We start from the raw sequence: 20308 nt of genomic DNA on the forward strand, positions 1-20308 counted from the left end.
TAATATAGAAGCTCAGGAAACATTTCCATGTGATTTGCAACCTGGAAGAGGCCGGTGGTGCTGGTGGGCTGCAGCTCAGACCAAATGCTGCCCAAGTCCATCCTCTGGGAGAAATGAGTTTGAAGCAGGAAGGAAACATCCTCTGGCTGGTGGAAGGCCAGCAAGTACTTTTACTTGGGAGAACATTTAAGTGTGTTTCTACATTTGTGTCATCCTTTCCCCTTTGTTTATGCTCTGGTTTGTCAAGTCTGGGGGCTCTAATTGGCTCTGTGGTGAGATGTTAAAGAACCCAGCTGCTGTGCAAGTGAGTTTCTCACCTGTTTTTGTGACAAAGGACTCGCTGTACATTGTGTTCCTGCTCAGGTATGGGGAAAATCCAACATAAAAGGCCATGAGTTAAGGCAGGAACTGCAGCGCTGGACAAGTCCAAAGGTCTGCCCAGCCTTGGCCCCTGCTCTCTGGCTCCAAGATACTGCCACTGCCCTGCCTGCCTCTGCAGCTGCAGTGCCAACGTCAGCACTGGGACCTGTTTGTAAGGACCTGTACGGCTGGTTCCATGGGAGATGACCACCCTGTCAGCTCTGAGGCAGCTCCTGCCAGTAGAGCAAGTGGGCAGACACCAAGTTTGAACACATGGTGATTGATGTAGTTGGAAGCAGAAGCTTCATGTCAGCAATTTGAACACAAAATCCATAACCTCTTCAGTATTCCCATCTCTTCTTCAGGCTCTGAATGGCAGCACTGGGAGGTGATGGCTCTTGGATGTATTTTTCTGAGCTGTCTGCAGTGAGAAGTCTGCCTCCCTTTCTGCCCTGGTGTCATAGTAGGGCTGTAGCTGGTGGTGAGTTATTCAGGTGGGGAGGTTCAGGACAGGATATGGAGGTATGAAAGTGTAGGAAGGTGAAGGAAACCCTGCCTGTGATACGTAACCTACTAAAAAGACCACAAAATTAATTTCTTAATTGGATTGAGCTGGTCTGTCCCTATAATTGTGGGTGAGCAATGACTACTCTGCTTTGGCATCAGTGATGGCTCCTTAATTGTACTTGTGTTTCCATGCCCAAGTCATTATTAATTTTGAGTAGTAGAGTGCTTTGGGTTGGAAGGAGCCTTACAGACCATCTAGTTCCAAGCCCCTGTGCCATGGGCAGGGACACCTTCCACTAGACCTTCCAGGTTGCTCCAAGCCCTGTTGAACCTGGCCTTGAAGACTTCCAGGGATGGGGCAGCCACAGCTTCTTGGACAACCTGTGCCAGTGCCTCACCATCCTCACAGGAAAGAATTTCTTCCCAATATCCCATCTAACCCTGCCCTCTGGCAGTGGGAAGCCATTCCCCCTTGTCCTGTCACTCCAGGCCCTTGTCCAAAGTTTCTCTGCAGCTCTCCTGGAGCCCCTTTAGGCACTAGAAGGGGCTCTAAGGTGTCCCCGGAGCCTTCTCCAGGTGAACACCCCCAGCTCTCCCAGCCTGGCTCCAGAGCAGAGGGGCTCCAGCCCACAGAGCATCTTTTTTGTTCCTTTTTTTGGTTTGCATTGCGTGTGGACACTAACAAGCAACCTGGCTCCTGTGGGGAAAGAGGTGTTCTCTTTGCTGCCATACCAATTTGAGGACTTTTTGTGTACCTGCAAACTGCTGAGGTGACCTCAAAGCCAATAGGTGTCCCCAGCTCAAAGCTGTTTGCTGGACTAAGTGGCCTCCTGGTCCCGGTGAGAGCATCCTGGCCATGGAGAGCAGCATGGTGACCTTGCATCCTGCTGACTGCTACGTGATGGACTCTCCCCTGTGCTTTGCTGCAAGATGGACAAGCAAATCATTTTCAGACACGGCTGGCCCAGAGGAGCTTTCCTGTGGCCACCAGTGCTCAGGGGCACAGTGTCACCTGGCCCTGCAGAGAACAGGGAGGGAACGATGCTTTCTTTACAGTTTGCCTTAGTACTGATGGCTGATTCCAGACTCCTTGGCTGGTAAAACCACAAAAATCACGTACTAAAATCCCCATGGGATGCTCTGGAAAGGAATGCCTTCTGGTAAATAATGTCAGATCAGCGTGTCTGGTTTGTACAAGAGGTTTAACAATTCCCTTGTATCTGAGTGCTTTTCCTAACTGGCAGCGGATTTGATGGTTGTAGTACACTTTCCCAGTGTAAGAAAGGCTCCATGCCCTGTACCACGGCAGTTGTGTTTCCTGCCCCAGTCCCAGCATTGCTGAGCCTGAAGCTGTGGCTCACCAGTCAGTGCTGGCCACCAAGGTGACCTGAGTTAGCTCAGTCAGACGTGCTGGGATCCCTCCATGGGTACCTACTCCAGTGGAAGCAAAAATCTGAAACTCCTCATCACCTCCCGTTGTTCTCCGTGGCTCCTGATGTGGATTCAGACACAGCATGGAGACTTCTGGCCTGAGTGCTGCCACCAGGAGCTGTCAGGGCTCCACTGGCTGCGAGCTCTTTGATATTTCTGCACCTGCCCCTTCACATGAGAGTTCTGCTGTGGCTCCTCTCTCCAGAGGAATGCTGTGAGTTGCTGCAATAGCTGGGCAGATGTTCTTCAGGCACATTCCTTGGCCTTTCAGGAACAACTGCTGCTGGTGGCAGCGCCTGTTTTCTCTACTATATTGACAAGAGAACACCTAAATCTGTCAAAATCTGGAAAATTCATAGAATCCTAGAATGGTTTGGGCTGGAAGGGCTCTTAAAGCTCATCTCATTCTACCCTGCTGCCCCTCTGCCACAGGCAGTGTTCCAGGTTGCTCCAAGGCCCATCCAACTTGGTCTTGAACACTTCCAGGGATGGGGCAGCCACAGCTTCTCTGGGCAAGCTACCTCTTCATGTGCCTTTGACACTTAGAAGGAGACCACTGATGTGGAGTTACTGTATCTGTAGAGAGGAGCTGCTCAGGTTGGATACTGGGAAAGTGTCAGGAGACCCTTGGACCCTAATTCTGGAAGGTCTCTGCTGTGAAGGAGTTTGCCATCCCCCCGCCTACCCCCCAAACCTGGCGTCAGGCAGAGCAGAAGAGTCCTGGCAGCTGCTGGCACTCAGCTACTTGCTGTAGGTGACTAAACCCAACTTCTCCAGGCTTCAGCTGGAGCTAGAGTTGGGGTGGCTCTGCAGAAAATGTAAAGAGGGAAACTTATGCATGATGTTTTTTTAACTTTTTTTTTTAATGGAGTGTCTCTTCAATTAACATGTTTTAATGACTAATCTGTGTTGTTGCTTCCAGGTCAGGGGTCACCACATTGCAAAGCTTGATCCTCTCGGCATTAGTTGTGTAAATTTTGATGATGCACCAGTAACTGTTTCTCCAAACGTCGGTGAGAATTACTCTGCAAATTAATTCTAATGTAATTTAACTTTTTTACCCCTTCCCTCTTTTGTTTTTCTCTCCCTTTTGGTTCCTGTTCTCCTTTCCATTCCTGGCGCATTTCATAGATTCGAGGGCATCATGTAGCACAACTCGACCCACTGGGCATCTTGGATGCAGATCTGGACTCCTCCCTTCCAGCTGATATTATCACATCCACAGACAAACTGGGTGAGGGCTTTGAGAGCAGTTAGTGCTGCATTGCTTGAGCTCCTCTCTCTTTCACAGCTTCGTAGGTAGATTGCTTCACCGATCAGGGGGGAAGGGTCTGAAGTTTCCTTAGTAATGATCACTAAAATTGTAGCTGCTAGTGGCAGTGGAGCAGTCCTGCCACCCTCTGTCCGTCACCCCAGTGCTCGGCTCATGTTTCTTCTCCGACTGGTGCCATTCAGTGATGTCACTGAACTTGCTATCCCAGGGCTGGAAGCAATTGCATCTTCTGGAAATGCAAAGCACAGAGAGGTTTTGTGTGGGTGAGAGCTGGAGTTCTGTTCTCTTGGCTCCTCTTGCTGCTCTTGGGGACCCTTAGAGCTTGGGGTGAACAGGCTGGGTTCATCTCTGCAGGGTTGAGTGGCTGTCCTTGCCCTCCCTGCGCTCCCAGCTTGCCCCAGCATCTGTAAATCCCTTAATTGCCCTTTTTCCAAGACTGAGCTATGAGTCCTTGCTGGTGATCATAACAAGGAAGCTTTGGGATGCATTTCCGTCTAAGTTGAGAGGTGGAAATCCCAATGCCTTCGAGCGAGTGAAGCCTGAGTGTTGTGCAGAAGTGTGTGTGGTGCTCAGGACTTGAAATCCTAATCTGAAAGTGTTTAAACCCAGCACTGCTCCACGTGCTTTAGAGCTGATCTCTGTAGTTTGCTGCCTTTCCCCTAGACAGGATGAAGCTGCTGAACTCTGTCCCCTTACTGGTGCTTCCCAGGGTGGTTCCCTGGCACTCTGAGTGCTTCAGAGGCATGCTCATGCTCCTAACATAGAGTAGAGCAGCAGTGATGATTACTAACCTCGCCAACCAAAACGGCTGATCATAGAGCACGGTGCATGTAAACCACCTTGATTCCTTATTCAGCTGCCAGCACAGGGACACCAGCCCTGGACCTGCTGGACCTTCCAACAGGATTATGTGTACTGGGAGTGATAGGGAAGAAGTAGGTTTTGATTGGACCAGTTCACTGGACGATGAAGAAGCTGCTTCATCCCACAGTCTGGACTCTGACATGCTTGTCCAGAGGACCAAGCCCTGGCTGTACTTGAGGAACTGTCCAGATCCAGCTTGGAGCACGTCCTGTGCCTGAGATATTTTGATGGCAAGAGGTGGGAAGAGGATGGCTGTGAACCCAGGTGTGGGGGAAGACACAAGTGCTCGTAGTCAGCACTGAGGGGGAAACAGGGAGACTTTTTAGGTGATCTTGAAGCCACTCAGCTGGAAAGAGGAGAGGGTGAGGAAAGGCTTTTCCATCTCAGGGTTTTTGGCCTCTGCTGCAGGCACTATAGTCCTTCTGAAGTAGAGCAGGAGAGGAAAACCCTGAAGCTCTGTGCCTGGTGGATGTGTTCCCTTTTGAGAGTAGAGCAGGGTCTACATGAAACCCAGAGCCAGTCAGCTGCAAGTGGTGGCAGTGACAGCTGTTCCTCGGCAGGAAAGGGAGCTGGGTGTGGGGAGCAGAGTTACTGTGCTTCTCAGGAAGTTGTAGACTCACAAAGTGGTCTGAGTTGGAAGGGATCTTCAGAGGTCACCTAGTCCAACCCCCCTGCCATAGGCAGGGACACCTTCCACTCGACCAGGTTGCTCAAAGCCTTGTCCAGCTTGGCCTTGAATACTTCCAGAGATGGGGCAGCCACAGCTTCTTGGGCAACCTGTGCCAGGGCCTCACCACCTTCACAGGGAGGAATTCCTTCCTTATGTCCAATCTTACCCTCGCCCCTGGTCCTGGCACTGCAGACCCTGGTGAAAAGTCTCTCAGTGCTGTTCCCGTAAGTACCTTTATACACTGAAAGGTCATAGTAAGATCTCCCGGTGCCTTTTCTCCTCCAGGTGACACCCCCAGCTCTCCCAGCCCGTCTCCATGGCAGAGGGGCTCCAGCCCTTGAAGCATCTCTGCAGCCTCCTCTGGACTTGCTCCAGCAGGTTCACATCTGTCTTGCACTGAGGATCCCAGTGCTGGAGGTAGCACTGCAAGTGGGGTCTCACCTGAGTGGAGCAGAGGGGCAGAAGCCCCTCCCCCCCCCCCTCACACTTCCGATGCAGCCCAGGACACGGATGGACTTCTGGGCTGCCAGCACACATGGACGGCTTATGTTCAGCCTCTCATTCACCAGCACCTCCCAAGTCCTTCTCTACAGAGCTGCTTTCCATCCGTCCATCCGTCCATCCATCCCTCCCCCAGTCAGTGCTGGGACTAGAGCTTGCCCCAACCCTTGCACTCAGCCTTGTTGAACTTCAGGAAGTTCACACGGTCCCTCTTCTCCAGCTTATCCACGTCCCTCTGGATGGTATCCTGTCCCTCCAGTGCATCACCCACAACACTCTGTAGTGTCACCTGCAGCCTGGCTGAGGGTGCCCACCATCCCACTGTTAATGCCATTGGTTGAGGTAATTAAACCTCACTGGTCCCAGTACAGACACTTGAGAGACGCTGCTCCTTACTGCTCTCCACTTGGACATCAAACTCACAGGTCTAATTCCATGGGGAAGGTAATTTCAGAGGGAAATCTGCTCAGAGAGCTTTACTTCTGCTGTGACCACTGATTCCTCAAGAGCCCGGTGTGCTCCAACAGTGTCCTGGCTTCAGAGGAAGCCGAACCCAATGTGATCCAAGAGCAGGTCCTCCCTGGCAGCCCCAGCCATGGCACTGGGCTGGCAGCAGTGTCACAACTGTAACAACATCTGGGGAAGCAGAACAGGCTCAGTTTTTCCTGCCTCCCCGGGATGAGTGGCCACGAGCCAAGCAGTGTGTCCCAGCGTGGCTTGCTGTGGTGGGAGATGTTCAGGTATGGCTGGTCTTAGGCATCAGCTGGAAGGGAACCTCAGCATGGGATCTCTGTGTCTGAGCCAGCCCTTGAGCTTAATCTCTGTTGCTTCATGGCTTTTATAGTAGGATACCTGTTATTGTGGTTTCTGGTCTTGATTAAATTCCCAGGAATACGTGAATTCGTAGGAAATAACGAGCCCTGGGAACAAGATGTACTGGTGGCAGCTGCCAGCTCACACCAGGGTTGTGTCCCATGGTAGAATCCCAGACTCAGGTGGCTAGATCTCATCAAAAGGACTTTTTTTTAAACTTGCTATAAGTATTATTTATACTGAGTAGATTTTCCCCTGCTATTCTTATCCTGGAAAATCTCATCTGGTCAATCTTAACTACAACGGGCAAACATACTTTGCAAAAGGTGCTCAGAAAGAGGGGAAGGAAGTTGTGACAGTGCACACAGTGTGGAGCTCCAGCTGAGCTGAAGGTTGGATGTCATCTGCATGTGGCAGAGAAAGCCAGTTTCTAAGTGGATCCTGCTGGCTTTTTTTGCTTTGAAAGAATACTTCGTAACACTTGACAGAGCAGTTAATAACAGAAGTGGTTTTTTGAAACTTGGAAACAGTCTTGTTTCCGCTTTCTGAGCAGAAATCCTTTAAAGGTCAGCTTTTGTGGTGAGAGCTCTGCTGCCAGCAGTTTAAACTGGCAGTGCTATGATTCAAAGGAGTTGGATGGTTAATCTTGGAAATCGATCTCTCTTCTCAATTGCCTTTTGTTTAGCAACTGGTTTGGTTCTAGTTTGGAAGCTCTCTTTGGATTAAGCAGTGTGAGCTTTGGGGAAAATGTCAGGGGGAGAAACCCTCCCAGGGCTACTCAGTCTGAGGGGCGGTCAGCCTGGAGCCACCAAATTCCCCTTTCTCATGTCTTTTCTATTTAAAAAACAAAGTAATCTCCTCCTGGTCTTCTAGTGCAGCTGGTCTGGCATGGTAAGTGTATAAAACAAGGACAGGATGACTACCAGAACTCAGTGTGACTCATTGAAAGAATTACTACCTTAGCACGCTGAAATCTGGTTGGTATGTGGACGGCTGTGTGTGTCTAAGTGTCTGTCTGTCTGCTTCTCTCCCCATGGAGGGCAGCTGCCTCCGCCTCATGCCAAGGGGAATTGATGGAAGTTTCCTCCAGTTCAGGAAGAGCCAGGCAAGCCCCACCAGGGAGCTGGACTGGGAGTGCTCACCTCCCCTTTCCCCACTCTGGGGAGATGTCTGATTTTTTCCCACTGACTCAAAGGAGAAGTGTTTCCAAGGCCTTTCTTGTAACCCAGGTGAGATTGAGGCACTTGGGTCTCCTAACCTAGCTGGACGGGCAGCTCTGGTGCCGCACGCTTGCCCGCTGCTTTGGCGTGCTGGTGCTCCTGCCCACGCCAAGTGTGCTCCAGAAGAGACAGCTGTGCATGCCTGCCTCACCACCGTCCTCATTAACCACCTGCGTTTTAACACCTCGATCCTCCTCCTCTCTGCAAAGGCAGCGCCATTGCCTCCTTCGAGTGACCTCGAAATCCTCCCAGTAGCACAAGCAGAGCAAACCCCTCAAACCCTCTGGAGCAGGTGTTGGTGGGAGACAGCTCCCTGCTCTGCAGAGGATCCTGCTCCCCGTGATGCAGCTTGTCAGGACAATGCCTTTTGGTTGTGGCAGGTGAAGACATTGTGCTGGGCTGTCCCCCTCCTCTTGTCAAGATGTGCATGTGAGAGATCTCAAACCATGCAGCTCAACTGCTCCCCAGTGTCTGATGCCCCCCTTCCCCTCCTGCTCCTCCCTCCTCTTGTCAGACTTCCCACTAGGATTTCTTTTCTACCTAGTGTGTAGTCATCCTCCATTCCAGCCCTTTTGCCTCTGATGGGTTTTGACTGTATTTTAAATACTGTATTTTTTTGACTTGTGCTTTCCATGACTAGTTTTCACAGTTCCAGGGTTTTCTAACTAACTTTTGACTGCGTTTCTCTATCTTCTCCCTTTTCGCACTCCCCTCCCTGCTCCCCCAGACCTCGCAGTGTTCAAGGAGCGGCTGAGAGTGTTAACAGTAGGAGGTATGCAATTAATGAGCCTTTAACCCTCTGGAGTGCAGGACTCTCTTTGAATAGGTTATTCTGGGGATGAACCGAGCCGGTAAAGTGAATCCGCCTCCTCCATCTCCCACCACTCTTGAGTTTTGTGACATGTTTTTTTATTTTGAATTCATTCTCAAAGTCTTGAGGTAGGTGTGTGGTTAGTGACACTTGGCCCGTAGAAATGCTCAATTTAGAGCCTTGCTGGCCTTTTCTGTGCTGTGTGTTTGCATGCCTGGCTTGCTAGAGTACACATTTTGTTGTGAACATTAATTTTATGAGGCCTCAATCTCCCTGATTGGTTCAAGGCTCATAAAAATCCAAGCTGTCTTCTCCTGGTTTTGTTGCAGGGAAATTTTGTCAGCTTATCCCTTGCCTTTACCCCATCCAGTGGTGTTGCTGCCTGTAAATACTGGGCATTGTCAAAGAGCTGGCAGGCTGCAGCAAAGCAGAAGCAAAGATGCTTACAGCCTTGCAAACTCCTTGTAAAATCTGATACTCCCCGAAGTGTGTCAAGAGTCTTCAAAGCAGCATGGCAGAGCAAGCCAAAGCCCTGTGCCACGGGATTGGAAGCCTCAGCAAATTACTGAGGCTTCCCTGAAACCTCCAACAGGCAGTTTGTCTGGGATGCTACCTGCTAATGCTGCCTCCTTCCAGGATTTCTGTTTGAATGGGAACCACAGAGAAGCCCCAGAGACATGGGGACAAACCCTTAGCTCCTGCCTGATTCAGTGCTCCCAGGTATGGCTCCGGAGCAGAGCTCCTGGGGGCTGGCTTCATTCCCTCTCTTGGGACTCCAGCATCCAGAGGGGTGATGAGGGCAGGGATGGACAGCAGTGACAGCCAGGAACACGTCCACTCCAGGCTGGCTGGGGTGTTCCTTGCCTCTGGAATCAGCCCTCAAGGCCGCACAGGGACAAGCCATGGCCAGTCCTGTCATCGCGGAATCGCAGACTGGTTTAGGTTGTAAGGGACCTTAAAGACCACCCAGTTTCATGCTCTGCCATAGGTAGGGACACCTTCCACTCGATCAGGTTGCTCCAAACCCTGTCCAACCTGGCCTTGAACACTTCCAGGGATCGGGCTGTCTACAGCTCATTCTCCATTCCTGACCAGACAGTCAGGGATAGACTCTTTTGAAGTTCAAGGAGGGACAGCTCAGGAGGGGCCAATTTTTGCCTCCCATTGCCCAGAGGAAGGTGGGTTACACTGTCCTACAGTGTTTAGGCAGTGGTGTTCCCCGTCCCCTCCCTAAAAGAGCCTCCAGCTGAGGTCCTGGGCTGGTTTGGAAGGTGCTGGGAGGAGCGGTGGTAACTACCTTTTCTGCAGCTCCTGCCCTGGGTTAGGAGACAGCTTGGGACTTGGCTTTGTTGGGAGTTTGGGAGGGATGAGCAGGAGCCCAAGGGAGGTGCTGGGGCTCTGAACAGGCCATGGGCAGCTCTGCTTGTCCACTCTTTGATCTGAGCTCCTGCTTCAGAAGGGTCCTGGGACTCCCCAGTTCCTGGCTCTGCTTCTGCCTTGCTGCACTGGTTCAGCGAGGTCACTGTCCCTCCTCCTCTGTGCCTCAGTTTCCCCAAAGACAACCGTGAGTGGTGATGAGGCACCTCCGATGGCTTTGGGGTATGGCAGGGCTCACCTGCAGCTCTAAATCCCGACCTCCAGCTCTGAGCCCTGCTCGGCCCCTCTCCAGGCCCAACCCAGCTCCCGACAGCTGCCATGCTGCAAGTAGGAGCTGCCCCCGAACCATCAGCTGCCAGCACCAAAGGGAAGGGGTTTGCTGAGCAGAGCTAGGCAAAAGCTCTAATTCTAAGGTTGTTATTTGGGCTGAGGGGATGCCTGGGCAGCCAAACCCCTGAGGGGCTGCTGGCCGCCTTGCTCCCGGGCTGAGCTATTCAGGAGAGTCCATCAGAGCCCTGATGCCTTTTTTCTTTCTTGGTCCTCTGTCTCTCCTTCTGTGGGGTTTTCTCTGTTTTAACTGTTTCCTTCTCTGTGTTGACTCTCCATTTTTAATTCCCACCATGTGCTGGCACCTCCGGTGTGCTCGGTGACTCCTCAATTCCTCTGTTTCTTTTCTCTCCCCTCTGTTAAAATTTGTGGTGTATTTTTTGTGTTCCTGGGGCTCCCTGACTCACCCTGGATTTTAATTGCCCATTTCCATGCATATACATTGCTTTGTGGTTCGTTTCCTGTGGTGCCTCTATAATAATTCATTGTTCTATGCTTAATCTCTTTTTGTTTAATTATGGCTTGGTTTTTATCCATATAAACCTCCTTCATGCTTATTATTTTTTTTATGCTGCTTTCTTTTGTCCCTTCCCCACCTCTCCCTAATGCACCCGGTCCCCATGTGACGGTGTCCCGGTCCCTCTTCCTTCTCTCTCTTGCTTGTCCCACCCGTGACAAATCCTGCAGGCTTTTACGGGCTGGATGAATCTGACCTTGACAAGGTTTTCCACTTGCCCACAACCACATTCATCGGTGGAAATGAATCGGCTCTTCCACTCCGGGAAATCATCCGTCGGCTGGAGGTGAGGAGAGTGGAAGTCTGTACTAGACCTTTGTGCAGCCTGGGGTGGGGCAGAGCAGTTGCCTTAGGAAGGTCCTGGGCCAACCTTCAGATTTTAAGATTTTCATTTTGGGAATTGCTTCTCAGCTCTTGCCCCGCTCATGGGAGCCACCCTGAGCTACCTGCTCAGCTCTGATCACCTCCAGCTTCCTGCTGCATTGCAGCAACGTGCTTGGTCTGCCCAAGGTAGAGCAAACCTCAGGCAACTGGGTATTGCCTTTTTGGAAACCTCTCTAGCTGTACTTTCCAGTTTGAAGCAGTAGCCGGTGCTGGAAGAGCACAGAAGCAGGCTGGAGGCCAGTGATCCCCTCTTCAGGTGCTGCAGCAGTGCTGCTGCCCTGTGTGGGGATCCTTCAGAGGGTGCAGGTTTGAGACCCCTGGGGCTGGGCTTCCAGCTTGTGCAGCTGGTTCCATTTTCGTGCCAGATTTCATCCCCTCCTATGCCTGGACTGAGCGCAGGTGGCTCTCAGGCATGCTGAAGTCTGCTCAGATGGTCTCTGCCAAGACAGGTTGACCTTGGAAGAAGCAAAACTGCCAACACTTTAGTTCAGCTGCAGGAATGGGCTCTTCATGTGTCAGGGGAGGTTTTTCTGCTGATTCTCCCGTGCCCTCTAAGGTGGGATTTTGGACTGCTCACAGGTGATGCCACCAAGAGGGAAAATCTCTTCTTTGAGGTGGATTAAAAGGAATTGAGGGGCTGATTGTGGGCCCCTCGGAGAAGGGAAATTAAACATCTTGATGCTGGGTCATGTGCAGGGTCCAAGCTGCCTTACAGTATCCTGGAACATCCCCTTTCCTGGGAAAACAATTCAAACAAGGCTCTTAAAGCAGGGCTGTTGTGGGGCTGGCAGCTGGGGTCCCCCTAGGGCTCCCCTCCACCTGCTGGGCATGAGGAACCATGTCTCTGCTGACATAGGAGGGCTCTTTGGCTGAAAGGATAAAGGGGGAAATGAGTAGCTCCTGGTCCTGTGATCCAATGGGGGCTTGAGGTGCTGAAGCCCTGGTTGTTCTCCCACGGCCACTCTTTTCTTGTCGGAGCAGATGGCATACTGCCAGCACATCGGCGTGGAGTTCATGTTCATCAATGACCTGGAGCAGTGCCAGTGGATCCGGCAGAAGTTTGAGACCCCGGGCATCATGCAGTTCACCAACGAAGAGAAGCGCACGCTGCTGGCCAGGCTGGTCCGCTCTACCAGGTACCCCGGGGGGGCTTCCCTTTATCTGCCTGGGGAGGTTTGCTCCCAGCTCTAGTGACACAGTCACCAGCTGAGTCACATCTTGACATCATCTGTCGTCATCAGCTTAATGAGCAGGGTGTCGCCAGTAAGCTGCTGGCCTGGCAGGCTCAGGTGCTGGCAAACCGCCTGAAAATGTGGATGGTCCTGAAAGAAATGGTTTAAATATAAAGTGCAGCAGGGTATAGGGACGGGGGGAGTGGCCAGCCAGCTCTGTGGGAGGATACTAGAGTGATTGGGAAGGCTGTTATGTGCTGCATGGTGCCAGTTTGAGCATCATTTGATGCTCTGCCTCCCTCAGTTCCATCCGTATCCTTCCTCTGGTTTCTGCCCTCAGCTGTAGCCCTGGCACTGATCCCTCTTTCCCTTTGCCTTCCAGGTTTGAGGAGTTCCTCCATCGGAAATGGTCTTCAGAGAAGCGTTTTGGTCTGGAGGGATGCGAAGTGCTGATCCCAGCTTTAAAGACCATAATTGATAAGTCGAGTGAGAAGGGAGTGGATTATGTGATCATGGGGATGCCCCACAGGTAACCTTGCCTCAAGCCATGGTGCTGCTTGGCGTGGGTGGGACACAGGGGGATGCTGCATGTTGCCGGGGTTTGGTGCTGGAGGACACACTGGTTTCTGCCATCACCCAGCTGGTCTTGGTTGGTGATGAACCTCAGCTGAAGAGCTCAGGCTTTAGCTGTTCTCTGTTCGTCATGATCTTTCCAACTTGTTTGTAAATTCATCTGGAGAGGGGTGGTGGCTTGAGGGCAGAGCTGGAATCCTACTGGAATCCCAGCACCTGCCTGCTCTGGGGCAGCTCAACAGGGATGTGGGATGTGGGGGCAGCCAAACCATCCCTGTGCTGAGGACAGCCAAACCATCCCTGCAGGATCCTTTTAGGGAGCCCTCATCCCTAGGTGACCCTACAGCTGTCACAGGAGGTGTGCCAGGAGGGTAGCAGGTAACCATCAGTATTTGATGGCTGCCAGCAACGGTCTTGCTTTTGCAGGGGACGCCTGAATGTTCTTGCCAACGTGATCAGGAAAGAGCTGGAGCAGATCTTCTGCCAGTTTGACTCCAAGCTGGAGGCTGCTGATGAGGTGAGCTCCTCCCCTGCCTGCAGCAGCTGCTGCTGCCTGTCCCTGCACAGTCCCCAGGGGCTGTGGCTGTGTTATGCCACTGCTTCTGGTGTCACTCGGTGGCATTGGTGTTGTAAGTATTTCCACGTTGCAAGCACACACAGACAATTGGAGCCTTTGTGTAGGTGCCAGTGCTGGTCTGTCCTTGCCTGTCCTGGGGTTGGTTGATGCCCTGGCCACTGCCAGTGTCTCCAGCAAAGACATGCTGTTGGTGGCTCTCCAGGGCATGAAGAAGCCTTGGGGTGGATGCTGAGGTGAGGGGAAGGGGGCTGGGAGCAGAAGTTGGTTTGTTCTCTTGCAGCAGTCTCTGGTCCCTGTCTGGGGCTCTAAAGCAGCTCCAAAAGCGCTGAGTTCCAAATTGCTTGTGCCGCAGGCTCTGTCACTGCGATGCACTCGTGATCCAAAGGTTCAGCATGATAACCTGGGATGGTTTGGCTTTTGGGAAGCTGGGCTGGGCTGGGCAGGCTTGATCCTGCCATGACCTTCAGTGGGGTTTCAAGGTGAGAAAGCAGCAGCCTGCAGCCTTGAGGTGCCCTGATAGGGAACCTGGCAGTGCATTGGGAACAGTGTTTGCAGAGCTTAGGTGAGTGTTACCTGTTCTCCAGCGTCTTCCCCCAACCTACCACACTTGATTCATCCCCTATACCTTCAGCTGTACCTAGATGGGCTGGATGCATGTCTGAAATTGGTGGTGGTTTGGCACCTGGGAGAGACTTTTCTGAGTGCCAGGTCAGCTCCAGCAGTGAGTGTCTGCTGTGTTCTGCCAGCGCCTCCGAAAAATGCCCCTCTCTTCCAGCCTTGGAGTCAACACTGCCCTATCTCAGGTCTCCTTCCACGTCCCAAAAGCTGCTCATGCTCCCGGGGGTGACTCTCCTCTCCCCTCCATCAGGGCTCTGGTGACGTGAAGTACCACTTGGGAATGTACCACCGGCGGATTAACCGTGTCACTGACAGGAACATCACCCTTTCTTTGGTGGCAAATCCTTCTCATTTGGAGGCAGCTGATCCTGTTGTTCAAGGCAAGACTAAGGCAGAGCAGTTTTACTGTGGGGACACAGAGGGGAAGAAGGTGAGTGGTGCTAAGACACATATGCAGTGAAATGTCCTGGGCTGGATGGGGTTTGATGTGGAGAGGCTGTTGGGAAAGTGAAGAAACCTGGCTGCTTTTTGTTTGCTGTGCCCCTGCTGTCACCCTGACTTTGCTCCCCCATCCTTCCCCACTGACTGTGGAGATAACTTTGGGAGGGGCTTATCCACCCTAGGCTCCTATTGCTGCTTCCTCCATCTCTGAACTGACTAAGCTGGGCTGTGGGTGCAGCAGATGCACAAACCCCTGCCTGGAAAGCAGAGAAATGAGGGGCACTCCTAAAAGTCAATCTGAGCACCACAGCTTGGGGGACACGGCAGTAGGATCTCCGTGTAAGCAGGGAGAACCATTCCTGGGTCTGGAAAAGCTGGAGCTGGCAGCAGGAGGCAGCTCTCCACACCCTGGTGGGGAAAGGGCTGTGGGGGGCTGTTTGCCATCTGATTCATCACAAACCTGTTTCTCAACACCAAGAAGTGGAAGGGTGAGATCCAAAGTGCTTCCCTCCATCCTACACCCCAAGGGCTGGATATAAATAGACAGACCCTGTCCTTGCCTGGCAAGTGGTGTCCTCAGCCAGCCCCTGGGACGGCGGCAAAATAACGTCGCTGGCGCTGCAGCCAGCTCCTGGCCCCACTTCTGCCCACGGGGCTTCTGGGCTGAAAGCGTGGGGTAAAAGGGTGTTATTCTCTTCTTGCTGCAGTGAGAAAAAGGCTTTGCTTTGAGGGGGGGGTGTTTGGAAATGGGACTCACTGCCCAGCTGGGGTGTACTGGGTGTCGTCCTGCTGCCTGCTCAGGGTGCCCCAAGGGTGCTATCCTTGCTGGGAGGGGGCCGGTGGCCACAGCCTTTCCCCAATGGTGTGCCAGCCATGGCTGGCTCCACTCGCAGCTCCTGGGAAAGCACTGGATGTGTCGATGAGCTGTTCCATGTCCTTTCTGGGATGCTGAAGGTTCGTGGGGATGAGAGCTGGACCCTTTCCTGGTGGTGCCCTGCCTGCTGTCCCTGCTGACCACCATGGCTTCCCCTCTCCCAGGTGATGTCCATCCTCCTGCATGGAGATGCTGCATTTGCTGGACAGGGCATCGTGTACGAGACATTTCACCTGAGTGACCTGCCCTCCTATACCACCCACGGCACTGTCCATGTTGTGGTCAACAACCAGGTGAGGAGCAAATCCTCTGTGCCCATGGGTCCCTGGCAGAGCCGCCTCCACAGGTTCTGGGCTGGGTGGTAGCTGGAACCGGTAGCACCTGTTCCCCTGCCAGCGTTCCTGGCAGGAGCCCTAACCTGGCGTCAGCAGGGGGTGCCTCCCACCCAGCTGCTCCACAGCAGCAGCTTTTGAGCCCGGTCTGGTGCAGACGTGATAAAACCTGATGCTCAGTGTGCGACATCACACGGGCGTGATCCCTTCTGCCCCCATGGAAACCAGAGGCATTTCACTGGGACCAGCCTGTCCCTGCATGTCCAGTAGGTACTGGGATGTGCCTGGGCGCAGGAGATGGGCAGGTTGTACGTCCCCAGCTCAGCCACAGCAGCTGAGCTGCCCTTGGAGCTACGTGGGCACTTTCCTGAGCTGGCGAAGTGCAGCTGCCTTGTGCCAAGCCAACTGTGACGTCCGTGTCTAAAGAAGGAGCTGCACAGCAGAGCTGTGTTCCAAATCCAGTTGGTAACACTGTGCTCATCCTGTTCCCTCTCGCCCTCTACAGATTGGCTTCACGACAGACCCCCGGATGGCCCGGTCCTCCCCGTACCCAACCGACGTTGCCCGCGTGGTCAACGCGCCCATCTTCCACGTCAACGCAGATGACCCCGAGGCCGTTGTCTACGTGTGCAATGTGGCAGCAGAGTGGCGAAGCACCTTCCACAAGGACGTGGTGGTGGATTTGGTAAGGAGCGTGGCACAAGGCTTTACCCTGAAGCTGGGACTGTGGTGGGAATGCACTTGGGTCCCTCCTGGGCTGTTCTGGACCCTCCCTAACACAGATGCAGGTAGCTCCGAGTGCTTTTGGAGTGGTAGGTTGCAGGCAGCTGCGTTCAAAGGCTCTTTCCCTTCCTGGCAGGTTTGTTACAGGCGCAACGGGCACAATGAGATGGACGAACCCATGTTCACGCAGCCCCTGATGTACAAACAGATCCGGAAACAGAAGCCAGTGCTGCAGAAATACGCAGAGCTGCTGATTTCCCAGGGGGTGGTAAATCAGCCAGAGTATGAGGTACTGTGCCATGTGGCCTGACAGGAAAACTGAAGGTGGCATCTCCAGGGAAAATTACTTGTGTGATTCAGACCTGGATGTGAATGAAGTGATGTGAGCCCTTTTCTGCTTGTGCTTGTCACCTAAAGGTGGCAGAGTTGTGCTGGAGTTGGGTGAGTGCTGCAGACCTTGCAGCAACAGAGGTCGGAGCCGAGGCTCATCCTTGGACCGTGCCGGCTCTGAACAGCACAGGAACATCTAGTTCAAGGATCGCCCCGTGATCACTGTGGCACAGGCCACGCAGTGCTGGGCCACTGCAGCACAGCCGGGTCCCAGTGCTCAGGATTGCTGTGGCCAGGGGTATCTGAGGCAAGTTCATGCCCCAGTTCTGCTGCTTGGGCAGCAGCATGCATGGCAGCAGTTCTGTTGGTCCTGCTTGCCCCAGGACTGCTTTGCAGCATCACTAGGGTTGAACGCAAGTTGTCAGAGCTCAGAGAGCGGCTGGGCTGTCCCTCAGGGGCAACTCTGCTCTCTGAGGCTGAGCAGCATGGCCCTGGGGCTCCCCTGCTGTGGGGACCACCTCTGCCCCCCATCACCCTTGCAAGCGTGCACCGAAGCCCCCAGGCTCAGCACCGTTGTTTGGAGACCCTCCACTAATGTTTTTCCTCCTCCTGGTTCTGCCTTTCAGGAGGAAATTGCCAAGTACGATAAGATCTGTGAGGAGGCCCATGCTAGGTCCAAGGATGAGAAGATCTTGCACATCAAGCACTGGCTGGACTCGCCCTGGCCAGGTAAGCTGCTGGCAGCATTTTGGAGGTCCCTAGCAAAGCACCCAGCCTCTCTGGAGCCATGGCAGCGATTTTGCTGGAGGGGAAGTGGGGTGGTGCTTTCCCACTGGAGGGGAAGTGGGGTGGTGCTTTCCCCACTCCTGGCATCCCGACCTTTGCTTGAGGGTGTCCGTGACCTGAGCTCTTCTCACGGAGCTGGCACAGCTCCTTCAGCATGGTGACTTTTCTTCTCCCCCAGGTTTCTTCACTTTGGATGGGCAGCCCCGGAGCATGACCTGTCCATCCACCGGCCTCAATGAAGAGGACCTAACGCACATTGGTCAAGTGGCCAGCTCAGTGCCAGTGGAGGATTTCACTATCCATGGAGGTAGGAGCCTGTGGAAGCTGTGCCATTTGTTCCAGAGAGGTGTGGGATAGGGCTGGGATGTGGCCTGGACGTAAGGGACCTATTGCACTGCTTCAGTATGTGTGGGCAGCAGGTCTGGGGAGGGGATCATTCCCCTCTACTCTGCACTCCTGAGACCCTACCTGGAGCACACATCCAGCTCTGGGGCCCCCCTCACAAGCAAGATCTGGACCTGTTAGAGCAGCTCCAGAGGAGGCCTTGAAAATGATTCCAAGGCTGGAGCCCTTCTCCTGTGCAGGAACTCCAAGAGAGTTAGGGGTGTCCAGCCTGGAGGAGTGAAGACTCCAGGGAGATCCTTTAGGATCCAGTGCCTAAAGGGGCTCCAAGAGAGCTGAGAGGGACTTTGGACAAGGGCCTCGAGCAACGGGACGAGGGGAATGGCTTCACACTGACAGGCAGGGTTAGGTGGGATATTGGGAAGAAATTCTCCCATGTGAGAGTGGTGAGGCCCTGGCACAGGTTGCCCAGAGAAGCTGTGGCTGGCCCATCCCTGGAAGTGTTCAAGGCCAAGCTGGACAGGGCTTGGAGCAACCTGTTCTAGTGGAAGGTGTCCCTGCCCATTGCAAGGGTTGATCTTTAAGGTCCCTTCCCACCCAGACTCTGTGAGGCTATGAGAACTTGTTCATGAGGGAGCTGTGGGTAAGGGAAGTGAACCAAGGAGTAACTCTTCTTTGGAGCTGATCCTTCCCTGCAGTCCTGATTCCTCATCTGCAGCTCATCCCTCCATCTGCCCTGGTCACTTGCAGTCTGTCAGTCCTCGGCCAGTTGTGGGACAAACCTGGTGTCACTGCAGCTCCCTCCCATGCTGGCTACCAACCAACTCCTGTTCCGGCAGGTTTGAGCCGTATTCTGAAAACCCGTGGGGAGATGGTGAAGAACCGGACAGTCGACTGGGCTCTGGCTGAGTACATGGCATTTGGCTCCCTGCTTAAAGAGGGCATCCACATCCGCCTGAGCGGCCAGGACGTTGAGAGGGGGACATTTAGGTAAAGCCCTGCTTTTGGAGGCTTTAAAGGCAATTCCAGCCCTTCTGGAAGGGATCCAAAGGCTGATGATGGAGTAACACTTTCCCAATTTCTAGCCATCGCCACCATGTCCTGCATGATCAGAACGTGGACAAGAGGACCTGTATCCCCATGAACCACCTCTGGCCCAACCAGGCTCCGTACACTGTCTGCAACAGCTCCCTGTCAGAGTATGGTGTCCTGGGTGAGTGAGGGGGTCTGCACTTGCTGCCCAGGGTGAGGCTGCTCTGAGAGGGTAATTCAACCCCCTTGCTCCTCTAAACTGAGATTAGCTCAGTTGGTTAGAGCATGGTGCTAATGCCAGGGTCACAGATTTGATCCCTGTAGAGGCCATTCACGTAAGAGTTGGACTCAATGATCCATGTGGGTCCCTTCCAACTCAGAATACTCTGTGACTCTCCCATCCCTCAGGATTCGAACTGGGCTTTGCCATGGCCAGTCCCAATGCCCTGGTGCTTTGGGAAGCCCAGTTCGGGGATTTCCACAACACTGCTCAGTGCATCATCGACCAGTTCATCTGTCCTGGGCAAGCCAAGTGGGTCAGGCAGAACGGCATCGTCTTGCTGCTTCCCCATGGCATGGAGGGCATGGTAAGGACTCCCCCAGCTCACACTGGAGGCTGAGCCATGGGCAGTGGTGGCACAGAACACTGCTCATGTCATGGCAGCGCCTGGCATTGGCTTCTTGTGCCTGCCTTGTCCTGCACTCACTGTCCCCCTGCTTGGTCCCTGTAGGGTCCCGAGCACTCCTCTGCTCGCCCGGAGCGATTCCTGCAGATGTGCAATGATGATCCCGATGTCTTCCCTGTGAGTGGCGGCCGCGCAGAGCTCAGCCTGGCCCTCCCGCGCCCTGGATCAGGGCAGCAATACCCATGTGGTCTTAGCACAGTGGTTGCCAATGGCAGGAGGCGTGGGACGCCCTGGGCTCAAGCTGCCAGGAGGGTTTAGGGAAAGGGGCTGAGCCTGGTTCCCAGGTGTTCATTGAACCTGGGGCTGTAGCACAGTGCAAGGCAGAGGTGGCCCTGAAAGTAGCATGGGCGGGGGTTGCTGGCTGCCCCATGGCCAGACCAAGGTGGGGGGCACAGCCCTGCAGCCTCTCCCAGGTCTCTATAGGTCTGTGTGTGCTTTGGAAAGGGAAAGAGGGAAGGAGAGAGGGAGGGAGGGAGGACTGGGGACCACTGCTGGAGCCATGAGATCAAGAGGCACCTTGTGTTTCCTGAAATCCCCTCACCTGCGCTGGCCGAGGCAGAAGCTGGATGACTTTGATGTGCGCCAGCTCTATGAGTGCAACTGGATCGTTGTGAACTGCTCCACTCCAGCCAACTTCTTCCACGTCCTCCGGCGCCAGATCCTCCTGCCCTTCCGCAAACCGGTCAGTGCCAGCAGCTCTGTGCCCGGCTCGGTGCCCAGGCAGGGCACTGCTGTGTCCCTGCCAGGCTGAGAATGGGCTGGGGGCA

The 20308-nt window shown here is 53.7% G+C and overlaps 1 protein-coding gene across 4 annotated transcripts in view; it reads left to right on the top strand.

The window, feature by feature from the left end:
- The window catches only part of OGDH (oxoglutarate dehydrogenase), a 32702-nt gene that overhangs the window by 10667 nt on the left and 1727 nt on the right, over nucleotides 1–20308 (top strand). The window contains exons 4-20 of one of the 4 annotated variants that reach the window (XM_064638192.1): nucleotides 3221–3311; nucleotides 8367–8411; nucleotides 10842–10957; nucleotides 12037–12191; nucleotides 12610–12756; nucleotides 13227–13317; nucleotides 14246–14425; nucleotides 15475–15603; nucleotides 16148–16327; nucleotides 16502–16654; nucleotides 17322–17424; nucleotides 17660–17788; nucleotides 18663–18813; nucleotides 18909–19036; nucleotides 19264–19442; nucleotides 19587–19658; nucleotides 20101–20223. In XM_064638192.1, coding sequence (XP_064494262.1) covers nucleotides 3221–3311; nucleotides 8367–8411; nucleotides 10842–10957; nucleotides 12037–12191; nucleotides 12610–12756; nucleotides 13227–13317; nucleotides 14246–14425; nucleotides 15475–15603; nucleotides 16148–16327; nucleotides 16502–16654; nucleotides 17322–17424; nucleotides 17660–17788; nucleotides 18663–18813; nucleotides 18909–19036; nucleotides 19264–19442; nucleotides 19587–19658; nucleotides 20101–20223 — 2172 coding nt within the window. Of the gene's footprint in view, nucleotides 1–3220; nucleotides 3312–3429; nucleotides 3533–8366; nucleotides 8412–10841; nucleotides 10958–12036; nucleotides 12192–12609; nucleotides 12757–13226; nucleotides 13318–14245; nucleotides 14426–15474; nucleotides 15604–16147; nucleotides 16328–16501; nucleotides 16655–17321; nucleotides 17425–17659; nucleotides 17789–18662; nucleotides 18814–18908; nucleotides 19037–19263; nucleotides 19443–19586; nucleotides 19659–20100; nucleotides 20224–20308 lie in introns of all 4 variants that reach the window. The other 3 variants (XM_064638191.1, XM_064638194.1, XM_064638193.1) reach the window with 3 other exon arrangements.

This window comes from Pseudopipra pipra, chromosome 28, assembly GCF_036250125.1.
Source record: "Pseudopipra pipra isolate bDixPip1 chromosome 28, bDixPip1.hap1, whole genome shotgun sequence".
Classification (NCBI taxonomy): Eukaryota; Metazoa; Chordata; class Aves; order Passeriformes; family Pipridae; genus Pseudopipra; species Pseudopipra pipra.